The 16,360-nt window shown below is 36.1% G+C and overlaps 1 protein-coding gene and 1 long non-coding RNA gene across 2 annotated transcripts; one reads left to right on the top strand and one right to left on the bottom strand.

The window, feature by feature from the left end:
• Positions 1 to 5,959: 5,959 nt before the first annotated feature.
• On the top strand, positions 5,960 to 9,077 carry LOC145164788 (protein RETICULATA-RELATED 4, chloroplastic-like). The gene is made up of 8 exons (XM_079083467.1): positions 5,960 to 6,648; positions 6,772 to 6,840; positions 6,978 to 7,109; positions 7,475 to 7,528; positions 7,612 to 7,656; positions 8,172 to 8,311; positions 8,631 to 8,756; positions 8,847 to 9,077. Exons 1-8 carry the CDS (start codon positions 6,115 to 6,117, stop codon positions 8,893 to 8,895), a joined length of 1,149 nt encoding a protein of 382 aa, XP_078939593.1. The 5' UTR covers positions 5,960 to 6,114; the 3' UTR covers positions 8,896 to 9,077.
• An 881-nt stretch (positions 9,078 to 9,958) lies between these two features.
• LOC145164782 (uncharacterized) lies at positions 9,959 to 12,657 on the bottom strand. The gene is made up of 2 exons (XR_013739873.1): positions 12,455 to 12,657; positions 9,959 to 11,800 (listed from the first exon to the last, which is right to left on the bottom strand). It is a non-coding gene; the product is annotated as an uncharacterized LOC145164782 (long non-coding RNA).
• Between the last annotated feature and the right edge of the window lie 3,703 nt (positions 12,658 to 16,360).

The raw sequence follows: 16,360 nt of genomic DNA, 5'->3' as shown, positions 1-16,360 counted from the left end.
AACCAACCCAACAAATCGCTCCAGCCACAAATGCCATAGTAAACCGTAATTGTTATGAGTGTGGAGCTACGGGGCACTTTCGAAGGGACTGCCCTACGGCAAACAACAGGAATGCTGGTGGAGGAGGCCAAGTATTCGCAATGGGCCAAGAGGAAACCGTTGCAGATCCTACGGTTATTCCGCGTATGTTTTTCCTCGATAGCTCATTTGCATGCATTCCATTTGATAATAGGAGCGGAGAGGAGTTTCGTGAGCCATAGTTTTAAAAATCTACTCAAACAAACACCCCAATCATTAAGCAAAACCTTCATTGTGATAATAACAAAGATAGACTAAAAGCACTGAAAACACATATGTAGAATGCACTATCCCACTAATGAACACTTTTACTAATCGACTTCTCTATTGATACGATAAGAAGTTCCCATATAGCTACTAGAAATGGATTGGCTTGGTCTTCACCATACCAATTGTATGTGCTATGAAAAGACCCTTTGCGTTAACTACCGACTAATAAAACTCTTCTAACATATAACGATAAACCCGACACAACTTCCAAATCGTCTCCCATATCAAAAATCTCGTAGCACTCATGTGAAGAGTACTATCTCCTTTACAACCTACCCGAAGTATTCCCGACAGACCACTTGGGAATAAGCACGCGTACAGTGAGTCAAGTTCAAAAGCAGAGGCTAGGAATAAATACAGTTAACCTATCACTACAAAGTGTGTATGCCAATTGTATACACAAGGCGATGATAGACGGACCCGGTATGATTTCAGCCATGAAATTCAAGACAGAAATGACTTGTATTACGAGTAATCAATACTAACATTTAGAAGAACATAGACAATTAAACTCAAATCCACACGACCTCTACCATTCAAAACAATAGACAGGATAATGAAGATCCGCTGGAACACCCACGCTAAGAGTTGGATTCAGTAGAGAACCTACATCCGAGAGATCGTGCGACTTCATGGAGTACCAATATCTATCATCTCGGACCGAGAAAGTAGATTCACTTCAAGGTTCTGGCAGACGCTGCAAAAAGCTTTGGGAACTAGGCTTGACATGAGTACAACCTATCACCCACAAACTGACGGGCAGAGTGAGAGAACGATCCAAACCCTAGAAGACATGTTGCGAGCATGTGTAATCGATTTCGGTAAAGCATGGGACGTCCACTTGCCATTGGTGGAGTTCTCTTATAACAACAGTTATCACACTAACATCAAGACTGCGCCATTCGAAGCCCTTTACGGCCGCAAGTGCAGATCACCTCTGTGCTGGGCGGAGGTGGGCGACACGCAGTTGGCGAAAGGTCTAGTCCCTGATAGTACTCTCACTGGTCCGGAAATCATAAGGGAAACGACCGAAAAGATCGTTCAAATTTGAGAGCGACTGAAAGCCTCACGAGATAGACAAAAGAGCTATGCCGACAAAAGGCGAAAACCCTTGGAATTTCAAGTTGGTGACCGCGTTCTACTGAAGGTGTCACCCTGGAAGGGCATGATACGCTTCGGGAAACGTGGAAAGCTAAACCCAAGGTACATTGGACCCTTCAAAATTACTACAAGGATTGGTCCAATAGCTTATAGACTCCAACTTCCAATCGAACTTAACAAAGTACATTCGGTGTTCACGTGTCTAACTTGAAGAGGTGTCTATCCGACGAAACCCTTGTAATTCCACTCGAGGAAATCGAGCGGAATGAAAATCTTAACTTTGTGGAAGAACCCGTTGAAATCATGGATAGGGAAATCAAACGAACTAAGCAGAGTCGCATACCAATAGTGAAGGTTCGCTGGAATGCTAAACGGGGACCCGAATTCACTTGGGAGCGAGAAGATCAGATGCAACAAAAGTACCCGCATCTTTTCCCTAGTTCATAAACTTTTGCTTTGTAATCAATTTCGGGACGAAATTCCCTCTAACAGGGGGATGATGTAACAACCCGATATTTCAAGACAATGTATTGACTAAAAGTCAAATGTGGTAATCCCTTTTTGAATTAATTGAAATAACATCAAAAAATGAAATGTTCGAAAGTCTCACTTTGAGTGTACTAAGTGGTAGATATCGTAACAAGGTTTCCAAAAACATAAAGAACATTAAAATCCGAGTTATAACGAAGGAGTTATGACCAATCGAAGATCCGCAACAAAACCGACAAAACACTGTTAAGCGTAAAATACGAAATTCCGATAAAATACTTTTTAGCCTTAAGTATCTAAATGAAAGTAGTAGATATCATTAAACCGTAAACATACATAAAAAGAACGCCCAAATCTGACTTCGTATGAGGAAGTTATGATTTTTCGAAGTTTCTGACCAAGCAGTAGACAGCTAAAAACTCAAAATAGAGATCGAGCGGTCGTTAGCCGACACAACCTAAACGAAAGTTGAAGACCCCGACAATAGGAGTACAACAGTAAAAAGTCTGACGAAAATGGACATCAGATGAAGGAGTTATGGAATTTAAACGGACTTTTCCAGGCCCGGCCTGTTAAAAATAATATAATAAAAATAAAGTCAAAATTAGCCGACGGAGTCTAAACGAGAGTTGTAGAGCCTTTTCACACCTACGCGTGCATATAAAGAACGTCGAAATCGGAGCTCGTACGCGAAAGTTACGGATTTTACAAGTTCGGGACACAAAACCCGAGGCTGACTCAGCCTCACGACGTGAGGGAACCATGCTCACGACGTGAGCTCGTGACTGATGGGTTCCAGAGTGTCAGCCACGTCAAATCGTCGAAGAGAATCATGCTGACTAAGTCTCACGACGTGAGCAATCCAAAACTCACGACGTGAGACCCCAAATCAGCCCCTATAAATAGAAGCTTAAGGGTGCCGGGTTTGGTGCTCATCTCTTTCCATCTAAGTGTCGTTACTCTACGTGATTACCTCGAGAAGCCTTCCCGAAGCCCCGGTTTTTCATACTCGAGTCCCGAAGGAAGTTCTACACTCCCGAGATCCCCGAGAATCCCGAGATTTCAACTCTCTCTAGTCGAAGTTCTGCTCGATTCTTCTCTCGACTACTTCAAAACAACTACTTCAATCAAGTGAGTTCATACCCCCATTTCTACGCTTTAAACTGATTTTAAATACTTTTGAACACTTTACGGGGGAGAATACAAGTAAACAAACGGTTAATCCTGTGTGAAAACATCTATCGTTCGTTATACATTTCAGACTGTTTTTAATAACTATCATATGGATCATGTCTAACATACAAAACATTTTACTTTACTTTACCCTCACGGAATGGAATATGAGTATAAATATCATAAGCTCTATTTATACGTTTACATCATATTTAGGGTAACCACTTTCGTTATGACATCTTTATACATACAAGAACATACAAATCATTTTATGCCTTTATTATCATTATGAAAAAGGATAATCGTTACAGAAACAAACATATACATTTTAATACGTGACTTAATTGAGAATTCGTGAGGCATTCATCTTCAATATACCTTTTAAAGGTACCACTAGAAGTCCTGTTTATAACCAGAATCTCCCGTCCGGAGAACGTGACAAGTGTGTATAGATCTATACGGGACTAATGATCCCGCGCCCTGACTGCTAGCTACAGTCCCCGGGGTGACAAGTGTCATCTCATTTCGACGCCTGAAGAACGTCGCTACAGACAAACTATGATAATACGGTTATAAAAACTCACTGGATAGACAATTATTATGGTATTACGTTTTAATGGGGAAAAGTAACAAATACAGTTCTTTTCACATTCAAATACAAATCTTCTTGTAGTTTTGTTTTATAATAAGACTATACATCATCTTTTGAGCATGTCATATTTGCTTACAGGTTACGGTCTTGGACATTTAAGACTGCATCTAATTTAGGAAAATATAGGATTTTCCTGGTTCAAATACATACAGTTTATACAACGATCTTTCATACTCATTACATACATTTGTTAGAAAATATCGGATTTTCTGGAAAACATACACGAACTTTCGAATGGCATACATTTTATCAAAACACTACTTATGAACTCACCAACTTTGTTGTTGACACTTTTTCTTTGAAATAACTTGTATTCTCAGGAAAACGCTAAGTCAGGTAGCAACTACTTTTTGAAGACTAACGCGCTGGCGTTAGTAACATATTTTGGATCACCATATTGTATTTGATATTTAAACATGTAACACATACAATCATGTAAACTTTTCAAATATATTTATATTATGGTGGTGTGTACTTTCTTTACTATTCAATTGTTATGATACTGTACATGACGTCCTCCGCCCCGAATGTTTCCGCCGTTCTGGTTTGGGGGTGTGACATTAGCGTACACTCAACGTACTCCCACGTACGCCCAACGTACGTGGGTGCCTCCGCGTCCAATCTTCGAGCCAGTACGCCCAACGTACTCATATGAGTACACCCGACGTACTCGGCTAGGGATAAAAGTGAAAAGAATTTACAATTAAGGGTTAAAAGGAACATGCCTATAAATTACGAATGTTACAGATAATTAAGAGGTTTCATCCTCTCTCCATGTCTTGCATTTTGGAACTCATTCTTGATGCTTAAAGTATTGCTTCTCTTTAGACATATTTTGGTATATGTAAGATTTAACTCATAATCATACCAAAAACCTAACACTAATTTCTACTCATTTAGCAACCATAATATAAGATTTAACTCATACTCATACCAAAACCCCAACTTTCTCCTTCAAGAACCACCAATATAACAATTTTTTCATTTATGACTCACACAACAATCAAAGTTATAATAAATTTACATGTTTTAGTATTTCAACATCACATTAAATATAATCCATAACATATATAAATAAAAAACAAGCAGAGCTAGTCAATTTGAAACCCTAATTTCATATTCAACACAAATTAGTACAAAGGTGAATCTGCTGCCCAAATAGATAATTAACAACTCCATTTTGTGTCCCTTCTACCACATAGTCGACAAGTCATAAAACCATATTTTCATCAGGTGTTAGATTGCAAAAGAGGTGATTGCGCTTTAGGTGGTATGTTCATTTCCCATATGATGCGAATCATATAGAGCGTTGGTCAAATGAGTTAATAAGAAAGATGCTGAAAAGAGCAAGAGAACATGATCATTGGTCTAGCCGTCTAATGGGAAGGTTTTGACTTGTAAATCCCTTTTTAACGAGAACTCGTCAGCTTAACCAACTATACCAACAATAAAAGGCTAAAAGGATGTTTGAGATTGTTTTTCAAAACAACTTATTGACTTTTTGAAAAACCAATAAATCGAAAAAATATTTGATAATCTCAAAAAGCAATTTTTAAAATAACTTTTTTTATTAGCTTCAAAAAAAACCATCAAAAAAGATTTGAAATGTATGTAAAAAATATGGAAGAATAACACTAAATTAAATTAGTTCAAAGTGAAGAGCGATCAAAACTTGAAGATATTTTTCAATTTAAAATTTTAAAAAAGAAATTCACATATAAAGACATGTCCTTCCTCTATACCATGTGACTTGTTCGTCCCTTCCTTGCTTCATGACCATTAGCCCCATTGCCTACCCTTCGTTTGTCTTCATCCCCTTCGACTTGGCATTGACAAATGACAACCATCCCTTTTTAATTTTTAAAAAATAAAATATTTTAACTATTCAACATATACAAATCAAAAGATAATTAGACTAATTAATATTATTTTCTCACATTGGATTAAAATAACATCAACCACAAAATTGAGTGACCTCTTAACTATTGTTTATATTTTGATGCCCTATTTAATACTTTCATGAAAGTTGAAAGACATCTTTGACATTTACCCTCATATTTCTCCATGAGTCGTCTACAAAATCTAATATTAATATGATTATGAAATAACTAATAGAAAGATGAAAGGTCAATTCATTGTGACATTGTTTTCTATTTTGTAGTTGGAATGAATCTTTATATATTATGTGGTGCAAAGCAAACCAAACTACCAGAGGGTAAAAGGCGACGGTTGACCAGAAAAAGATACTTCACTCCAAACAATGGCGATGATCCTCCATTAACACACACACCGATACTCCAATTCTCTCTCTCTTGACAGCAAAGAAGAGAGAGAAACCCTCTTTCTCTCTCATGGCAGTCACCACCTCCACTCCCATTCGATCTTTCTTTATCCAATCACCGAACAGCCACCACCGCCGTCACAGTCACCACCGCCACCATACTCCCCTCAATCTCAAAATCGTCACCCAAACTCGCAAAACCCATCTCTCATTTACACTTAATAAGCTCCACAACCGTACTCCCCCACTAACAATCGCTTATTCCGGTGGAAATGGCGGCGACGGAGTCGGTGGAACTGGAGGAGGAGGAGGAGGAGGTGGTGGTGGTGGTGGGGATGATGACGCAGGAGAGAAAAACAAATCCGAGGCGTTTCTTGTACTAGCTGAAGCTGGGAGATCGTTGGAGAGTATTCCAAAAGACATTGCGGCATCGATCGATGCCGGAAAGATACCCGGATCGATCGTGAAGAGGTACTTGGAACTGGAGAAGTCCGCCGTGTTCCGATGGTTGCTTCAGTTTAGTGGGTTTAAGGAAAGATTGCTTGCTGATGATCTTTTCTTGACTAAAGTTGGAATTGAATGTGGTGTTGGCATCTTCACTAAGGTTTGTTCATGTTCTTCCTCTGTCAATTTGCTTAAATTACGAAAATTTAAGATGGATTTAATATATATTTGTTACAAAGGTCTCTAATTTCTCTCTGGTTCTTAAAAAATGGTGCTGTTGTAGAGTGCTGCAGAGTTGGAAAAGCGAAGGGAAAATTTCACCAAGGAGCTCGATTTTGTTTGCGCTGATGTGGTATGTCTTTCAATCTACAAATTTATTGTAATCTGCCTTAACAAATTTGATGTCTTGAAAGAACTTACTTTTATTAGTTGTTAATTGTGAAAAAAATTTAGAAGCAATAATATGGTAATAATAAAAGTTTGTTTCAGATAATGGCGATAATTGCAGATTTCATGCTTGTATGGCTTCCTGCTCCTACGGTTTCTCTTAGACCACCGATTGCAGTCAGTGCTGGAGTTGTTGCCAAGTTCTTCTCTGGATGCCCCGATAATGCTTTTCAGGTTCTTCATTCTTTTAAACACCTTTCACTAATTTATTATTTTCTTACACCTTTTTTGTATTCACTATTCACATAGCTATTATTTCTCTCTCCACAACTATAATAATTTATCTTGACAAAAAAGTTGCAATGTGTGGGAGTTTTAATTCCAATGTTCTAATGCCAGCTATATAGTGGGCCACACTCTGTCCTGGTTTATCTTTAACATGATGCTTTTAGGGCGGACAATGGGTCAACTTAGGGGTTGCTAGAAAATAATTTTTTTTTATTTGTAGAAATTGATATTGAGTTTTTATGTTGTGAGTGAGGTTGTCTGTTTGGTGACCATGTATCGAGTTAAATTGACTATTTTACCCCCATATACAGGTTGCTTTGGCTGGTACATCCTATTCATTCTTGCAGAGGATGGGAGCCATATTGGTATGTTTGTATGATGATTTATTATTTAATTAATTTTTCCTTGAAATTATGAAGCTTTAAATCTTTTGATTTGGTTTTTGTAGCGTAATGGGGCGAAGCTGTTTGCTGTTGGAACCGGTGCATCTCTTGTAAGTCATCACCGTAAATATGTTCTAGTAAACATAAATATGAAAAAATAATATTTTTTGAATATTTTTTAATCGTTACATAATACATACATCTTTGGCAGGTTTAGAAACTATCTAGATTTAAAAATTATGCATGCAATACTGACATTATGTATCTAAATTAATTATGAGATTGATAAAAATAGAAGAAAATTGCTAAAATAACACGAGATTGAAGGAGGGTATTTATGTCTTTTGCATACTTTTTGTGTGTGGACAAAAAGTTAAGATTTTTTGTACCAGTGACATCAGTGCGAGTCCAATACATGTTAAACAGAGTACAAATAGGCCAATTCTATCTATTTTATAGGTTTTATATATGCTTCTTGATGATGACGATTGTTTAATAAATTATCGTAAGGTAGAAATTGTGAAATCTTGAATTTTGTTATGATGTGTAATACTAGTGATAATCATTCATTTATACTTTTGAGTTTTGGTTTTGTAATGAAAGTTATACTTTTATTTTTTATCAGGTGGGAACTGGTGTAACAAATTTATTGATAAACGCAAGGAAGGCCATCGATAAATCTTATGCTGTTGAAGCTGAGGATCTCCCCATTTTATCAACAAGTGTTGCTTATGGTGTCTATATGTCGGTTTCTAGCAACCTTAGGTACAATTTCATACCACTTTTTAACTCATCTAAAATTTTAATTTTATAGATTTTTTTAAGGTGTTGTACTTAACAAAACCTACCCAATTATAGCATAGTACTTCAAAGTTTTTCTCATTAGGACGTTATGATTTGAAAAATACACCCAATTATAGCAGTGAAAATTGCTATGTATATCGATTACCGCTATTATTGGATAGAATATTCAACATGGAATATTTTATCCGATAATAGTAGTATTCTATGATTAAATATCAATGGAAGTACGTTGCTATTTTAATTCTGTACATGGTTTTGAGTTTTTCTTTTAATTGTACAGGTACCAAGTATTGGCAGGAATAATCGAACAGCGAATGTTGGAGCCATTGTTACACCAACAGAAGCTCGTATTGAGTGCCATTTGCTTTGCAGTCCGAACAGGCAACACGTTTCTAGGCTCATTAATGTAATAAATCTTGAAATTTCACACATTTTGTTACTAAAAACTTATTTTAATCTCCTCCCTACTAATTCTTAACTATTATTTCCTCAACAGGTGGGTTGATTATGCACGTTGGATCGGAATTCAAAGGAGCAGGGAGTGATCAAAGGATGACCAATGGATCTTTGGATCTTTACTGATGTTTTTCGCTATTCGGATTATGTACATGCATGCAAGGGTACATGGTTAAATAATGATAATTTGTTATTTGGATCACATTTCTACACTTGTGTGATGGATGTACATTTGTTTGTAGAGGTTATTTAAAGTATTTCATTGGCGAAACTTTCTTGTTATCTTATGGTATTTCGGAAGGTCTTTTTGCTATTTTGGATGAATTTATAACAATAACCGTCTTCCCATTTGTCACAAGGACAGGACTACAAAAGCCCTTTTCAATTACATCATAACCTTGGGTTGATATTAGCATGGAATTTGTGTTGGGGTTATCTTGTTTGTGGCTGTTGATCATTTTTCTAAGATGGTGCATTTTATTCTTTGCAAAAAATAACAAATGTAGTTAATGTTGCTCAAATATTCTTCTGGGATGTCTATCGTTTGCATGGTGTTAGGGGTCGGATTTTGCATCGTGCATCTTGAACCCGTTTAAGATCTTGAATCTTTATTATCTAACAATTTTGAATATTATTATTTTTTGTTTATTTATTTTAAAGAGACGAACCGATTATGAGTAAATAAGACCAAATCAACCGAACAAGTCAACAAATGTTCAAGAGAAGATCAAGGATAATCCCGGATTTCTAGCAAGGTTTATTGGTGCTTGCTTTGTATAAATAACGGATTAGATGACACAATAACAAACACTATTGACACTATTATTACTAATTACTCTTTGTAGTCTCCCTTTAGATACTCTGTGCTTATAATCGTTATTAATAAAAGAAATAAAGGCAATGTGACTTTGTCACCTACCGAGGTTGTATGTCGAACTGGTGGGGTTTCCTTGAAAGATCCCGTGTCGTTTGCTTTCTCTAATGTTCCAATATCTCGAAACACTTGACAAACATTACACCCCTTAAACGAATTTGGTTAATATATCTCTATTCATTTTTTGACCAAAACAATTTGACGCCCACTATGGCGCCAATGACGTTTAAATTGGCAAAAGTATTTCAATTTTCGATCATTCTTGAATGGCAAAAGTATTTCAATTTTCGATCATTCTTGAAAATTTACAGCAACATTCCTCATAATGTTGGCCCTACCAAAATCAACTTCCAGCACCATCCCTATCATTTCTTTTGCAACCAACCTTCCTCCACTCATAGTGAGTAATCCTCCAAAAAAGAATACGTATGCTCATAGGAAAATGACATTCTCAAGTACGAGAAGTGAGATGACTCAGTAAGCTCATATGATGATCTCCAATAACGAGATATTCTCAATGTTTTTGTAGATGAAACAAGAAAATGGGTGTCACAGGAAACCAACAAGATGCTGCTTGAGCAAATAGAGAAGTTCAAATTTGAAATAAGAAGACATGTTGAATCTACACCACCTACATCTTCATTCATGCGACCTAGGATCCTGAATTTTAAGACGGGAGGATCTTTAGAGAATCATATAGAGGATACTCTCCCTATGTAGGCTCCAATCATGGCAGATACAACGACCCCCAATGCTCGAGCTAACACTCTCCAAGATCTTGGAGGAATAGCAGGATTAAGGAGGATGTGTCGACTTCACCTCAACATCTTCAAGATCATTCATATCATCCACACTTAAACAAAGCACATCTGTTTTCACAAACAACTCATTAAGTTTAGAGTCCAATACTTCATCTTTATTTGACATCAGCTATAACATGTTTTCGAATGAATGTTTGCTGTTACTATAAGATTCATCTCATTGCAGTTATCATCCATAAACCCAGACGCATTTTCAATATAAAGTTCTTCAAGTTTGACCAAAATTTTCAAGACATACTGTCCTATACGAGGACCACCACAATAGCTCGGATCAGGTAGCCTTAGCCTCTTTTAAATTTCTGACTGTGGAAGGTAACCATTCAATGCCAGAATTAACAAAGCTTAGCACTTCTAGATTCAACATATTTCCAATAGAAGAGCAATCAAACATCCTTAATGAACATTCATGGAGATGAATCACTCAAAAGTTGGTGGAGCATTGAGGTGACAAGGGAAGCATTGGATACTTCATTTTATCGTATGATATAACCTGGAGCTTTTCCATTCCTTCATAAAAGTCTTGAGGAAACCTCAACGACTTATCTCCATGCATAAGTTTAATCCGCTATAGCTAGTTGAATAGCAATTGAGTCCATCTTTTCCCCTATAACTGCCTCAACCATATAACTGAACATTCTATTTTCTTTAGCAACATTCTTCAGTCTTTGCATCATTGTGGTCTTCCCCACTCCACCTATCCCACATAACGCTATCATGTGGGATGTGTTGTTTGGTTCAAGTAGTAAAAGTTTTTTCTCTGACCGAAAGGCATCGTGATAACTTGATAGTGGGGAGGTGGATGCCTTCATGGTATCAACTTTTCCCAGAGGAATGGGATGATCGGTCCAGGTGATCAAAGAATGTTGTCTTGTGGCACTTTCAATCTCCTCAATTAGCTTAAAGGCTTCCCTTTCGACTGCGTGTCTAATCTTGACACTGCAACAAGTGCTTACATCACTAGGAACGTTTTTTACTTTTTCATCGATCTTTTCTACTTCTTCCAACCAACTCCTAACTTGATATGAAATCTCAAGACGAGTTCTAATGTTCCTGTCCAAGTGGTCTTCTTCAGCTTGTGTTGCAGCATCCAACTCCCTCATTTTTCTGTCCAAGTGGTCTTCTTCAGCTTGTCTTGCAGCATCCAACTCCCTCATTTTTCTACTCATATCCCTCACATGTTTTGTGCTGGAAATGAGGTAGCACAGATGTTTCTTAACAGGTTCCATAAGTGTCTCTGCAACTGGTTTAAGAATGACATTAACAACATCTATTGTTGGAAATTCTTACTTGTGTAAATACCTACATAGTAACCAACAATTTGTGAGATGAAATTTGATGAAAATTTGTAATGGATTGGGCATTTTAAAATGCATCCTATATTCATTGCATTGAGTAAGGTTTGATGTAATCGTAATATAAGTCCATCTCATAATCTAAAATGAATTTAAAGATAAAGTTTAAAAAAAATTTAAAGCTAGATAATGGTAGTAATAGGAATCAAGAAAATGTCATTGATTAATTAAAAAAATACCAAAATATGATTATTTTAAAGAAGATGACAGTGATTACATATGTTAGATGCGTTCTCTTCCAAAAAAAATACATATGTTTGATGCGTGAAGTCTTCATTTTTTCCATGGAAGACTTTAAAAACATAGATAAAGGTGGATAGATCTTGAGCAGATGAAGGAAATGGGAAAAATATATTTTATGGGATACTGTGGTATCAAATACCCTAAAAAGTAAAAACTACAACCCAGATGCCTTCACAAAAAATGGATTTTACAGAGGCACCTCTTCAATCAATCTCAATCAGAAAGATAAATATAATTTGGTTCAGCTGATAATGAGCAAGATGCAAAGCTACTGATTCTTTAATAGAGCCAACAAAGAAACTTAATTTCCTAGGCGATGATACAACAGTTTGCAAAGCAATATTTCGCAATGAGCAACCTGATACGTGTCTGGACTCTGGTGTGTCAAAAATAATCCAGCTAAATTCAGAGGTCAAGACTCAACACTCAAGAACCACAGCTCCCTAGCCAAGCCCTCCTTTGTCGCAGAATCGTGGTGAATCGGAATTAGGAAAGAAAAAAAGAGACGTTGGAAGTTGGAAGAAATGACTGAACGGGAATGAGATTAATTAGGTCTTCGTAATGGAGACTATGGAGTGATTCTGATTGCCGGATGTGTGCGTAAAAAAAAAAAAAAAAAAAAAAAAAGATCCAGTCCATTTCATATTTTGGGCAAAAAATAGCCAATTGCTTAGCCCAGCTCGGTTAGTGGCCCAGTTATGCATTTTGCTTAGAAGTTTACCCAAAACTACAACCAAATAATATTATTTCTAGGTCTCATATTTGAGTTCTTATGAGATTGACTGGCACATTAAAAATTAAAAATAAAAAATAAAAAAGAACATGTAGGCGCTACTAACTGAACTGTCCAACGAGTATGACCTGCCACTTGGTGGGTATCTTTCCTCGTTTTGAGGTTTTTCATATCAAATTAGTCGGAGGATTAAGTTCGGAAAAGTCGAAGTTTAATGTCGCCATGAGAAAAAGGATGCATCCTAGAGAGTCAAGATCTTGATTTTCAAGATAAAACAAAAATAAGCCATATGGAAGAAAAGGGCGGTACATGAAGAATGAGATTGGTGGTAATAGTTCTCGGATCATAGTACTTTTCGATTTTCATTATATCAAATAAAATAATGGGAAACAATTAAAATATTAACCATGGCTCTTGATTCAATCAACAACATAAAATGAAATTTTAAAATAAATACATTTTCTTGTTGTCAGGAAGCTTTTAGGATCCAAAACGTAATCCTTATTATCATATTTGCACCCCTTGTTGGTCTTTTAATCTTGACTTGACAGGTTTATTTTAGTATTTTGGGTTTTTGTTATTTAGTAAAATAAATTGAATGGGTGATGTGGACCGAGTATTAGTGCTGAAAAATGGGAACACGTGGGCTTAGTAGTTCCTTTGTTTGAGTTTGTTTTGCTTTAGTTCCGTTAGGGTATGTAGGCTATAAAAGCCTTTTTATTTTTCTGAATAGGATGAGCAGCCGTTTTTTAGTCGATAAATAATTCTTCTTCTTTTCTCACTGATTGTTGCTGCAGCGAAGTGAATACAAAGGGCCTGATTTTCCAACAATTGGTATCAGAGCTTAGGCTCGTTTCACGTAAATTACATGAAGATTTGAAGATCGGCTGCCACAACAGCAAAGACCATAACCGGAAAAGAGTTTCACCGGTTAGAAGAAAGAAGAACGATAGAAAGGAAGACTGTGACAGCTGCAAATTGATCGGCTGTTTGAACACTAAGACTGAAGACCGAAGAGGGGGGCAAAAGAGACCGCTGGGTTGCCTAAGAAAGAGAGACTGAGTACCTGAAGTGCTGTGACAGAAAGGTGCAATTTTTTGACCGTATTACTTGCACATAATAAGACCGAAAGTGTAAGAAAGAAGAATGGCAGGAGGATCAAAAGATGGAGGATCAAAAGAAGTTGTGGCTCAAGGTACTGCTGTACCTTTTCAATGTCCTAAATTGACTGAAACTAATTATACTACTTGGTCTATTATGATTGAAACTGTTTTGAGGGCATATGGACATTGGGATGCAATAACTAAAGATTCAGTTGATGAAAAGAAAAATTATACCACCAACGGTATAATTTTTCAAACCCTCCCAGAGAATGTTCTTTTACAGGTTGCTAAGCACAAGAATCCAAAATATGTTTGGGAATCAATCAAGGTTCGGTATATTGGAGCTGAACGGGTGCAAAAAAGCAAGGCTGCAAACCTTAAGAAATGAATTGGAGATGCTTAAGATGAAGGACAATGAGTCAATCAATGATTTTTTGGGCAAAATAAGTGCTATTGTTGCCAAGTTCAAAAGTCTTGGTTCAACTCTTGAAGAGGAGGTGATTTTAAGGAAGTTTCTCAATTCGGTTCCAAAGAAGTATTTGCCAATTGTAGCCCAAATTGAACAATATTCTGACCTTGAAACTATGACATTTGAAGAAGCGGTTGGAAGGGTCAAAGCCTATGAAGAAAGGCTTCAAAGTCATGAAGAAAAAGAGGAAGAGCAAGGTCAACTCATGATGGTAAGTGAACCAAGGCATGGTGATAGTAGTGGACATGGAAGAGGACGTGGAAAGAATTGTGAAAGAGGTGGAAGAGGCCGAGGAAGAGGAAAAGGTCGAGGTGGCAAGAGTGGAATTCGATGCTATGATTGTGGAGACTTTGGGCACTTTAGCTATGAGTGCACAAAGTGGGATGAAAAAGACAAAGAAGCAAACTTGATTCAAGAGGAAGAACCGGGATTGCTTTGATGGAAACTAAGTCAAGATTAAGGGGGTGAATGTTAGTCTTTTAATCTTGACAGGTTTATTTTAGTATTTTGGGTTTTTGTTATTTAGTAAAATAAATTGAATGGGCCATGTGGACCAAGTATTAGTGCTGGAAAATAGGAACACGTGGACTTAGTAGTTCCTTTGTTTGAGTTTGATTTGTTTTAGTTCCGTTAGGGTATGTAGGCTATAAAAGCCTTTTTATTTTTCTGAATAGGATGAGTAGCCGTTTTTGAGTCGATAAACAATTCTTCTTCTTTTCTCACTGATTGTTGTTGCAACGAAGTGAATACAAAGGGCCTGATTTTCCAACACCCCTTCATCAACAAGCAAGCAAGAAACACTAACTTTGTGTCTTGAAAATTTCAACCAAAAGGAACATGCCGGTTATTTTGCTATCATCACACATTGGGATAGGAAAGGAGGAGGAGGCGAGATTTTTAGGGTTTTGGGGCATCTAATTCCATTGGTCACGCCATATATATATATATATATATATATATATATATATATATATATATATATATATATATATATATATATATATATATATAAGTGGGGCTTTGTTGGAGATATCCCCACTACACAACATGTTGATGGTATGTCTAGTCATCAACAATGAGTATTATAGGATTTCACCTCTAGTATCGATCCACCATCAACTCCCCAAACATACTATGTCAATCAATCAAAATTAATAACAAGCAAAGACTACACTAGACTATCTACTTAAGTTAGAATATTTTAAAAAAAACTATAACTTTTTAACCAAAAAATCAACATTATTATGCATATTTTTTCAAGTGCATATATGCATATTTCTTATACTATAATATTCATAAGTAAATCATAAAAAACCATTTTTATTTATTAATCTGTAAACACAATAGTACAAATATTTTATTCGATACAAAATAAAATATAAAAAACAAAAAATGCTACAAAATTTAAAGCGTTTTCATGTCTTCATGTCTAAGATTTCCATATTTTCTTCAATTTATCCATTTTCCCCTCTTCAATATTTTTCACATATTCTTCCAAATCTACAAGAAAATTACGAAAATTGATTAACGCAAGAACACTCACAAAAATGCATATGTATATATCATTAAGATTCACATGTGATTATATCATGTAAGATTCACATACGATCCATATGTGATTTACATGTGAATCTAATTCATATGTGATTCACTTGTGATTTACATGTGAATCACATGTGATTCATATGTGAATTACATGGTGTGAAGCTCTCTTCTACCAATCTTATGATCAAGATATGTTTATTAGTTGTACTGCAATGGCCATTGTTGTATATTCATTCTTTTATAAAAAAAAATAGAATACAAAGGAATATAAAATAAAATATATAATAGAAAGTTATCAATATATTTACAAAAACAATTATTAAAAACGTTTGACCTAATAATATAGTATTTTAAATGGCAAATTCCACCCCTCCCCCCCAATGTACTGCTACTAAATAATAGTTTCTTATTTAA

This window comes from Lactuca virosa, chromosome 1 (assembly GCF_052849685.1).
Source record: "Lactuca virosa cultivar CGN04683 chromosome 1, Lactuca_virosa_CGN04683_v6, whole genome shotgun sequence".
NCBI classification, from domain to species: Eukaryota; Viridiplantae; Streptophyta; class Magnoliopsida; order Asterales; family Asteraceae; genus Lactuca; species Lactuca virosa.
Note: the sequence above shows the minus strand (reverse complement) of the source record. Positions and strands in the feature narration are given on the sequence as shown.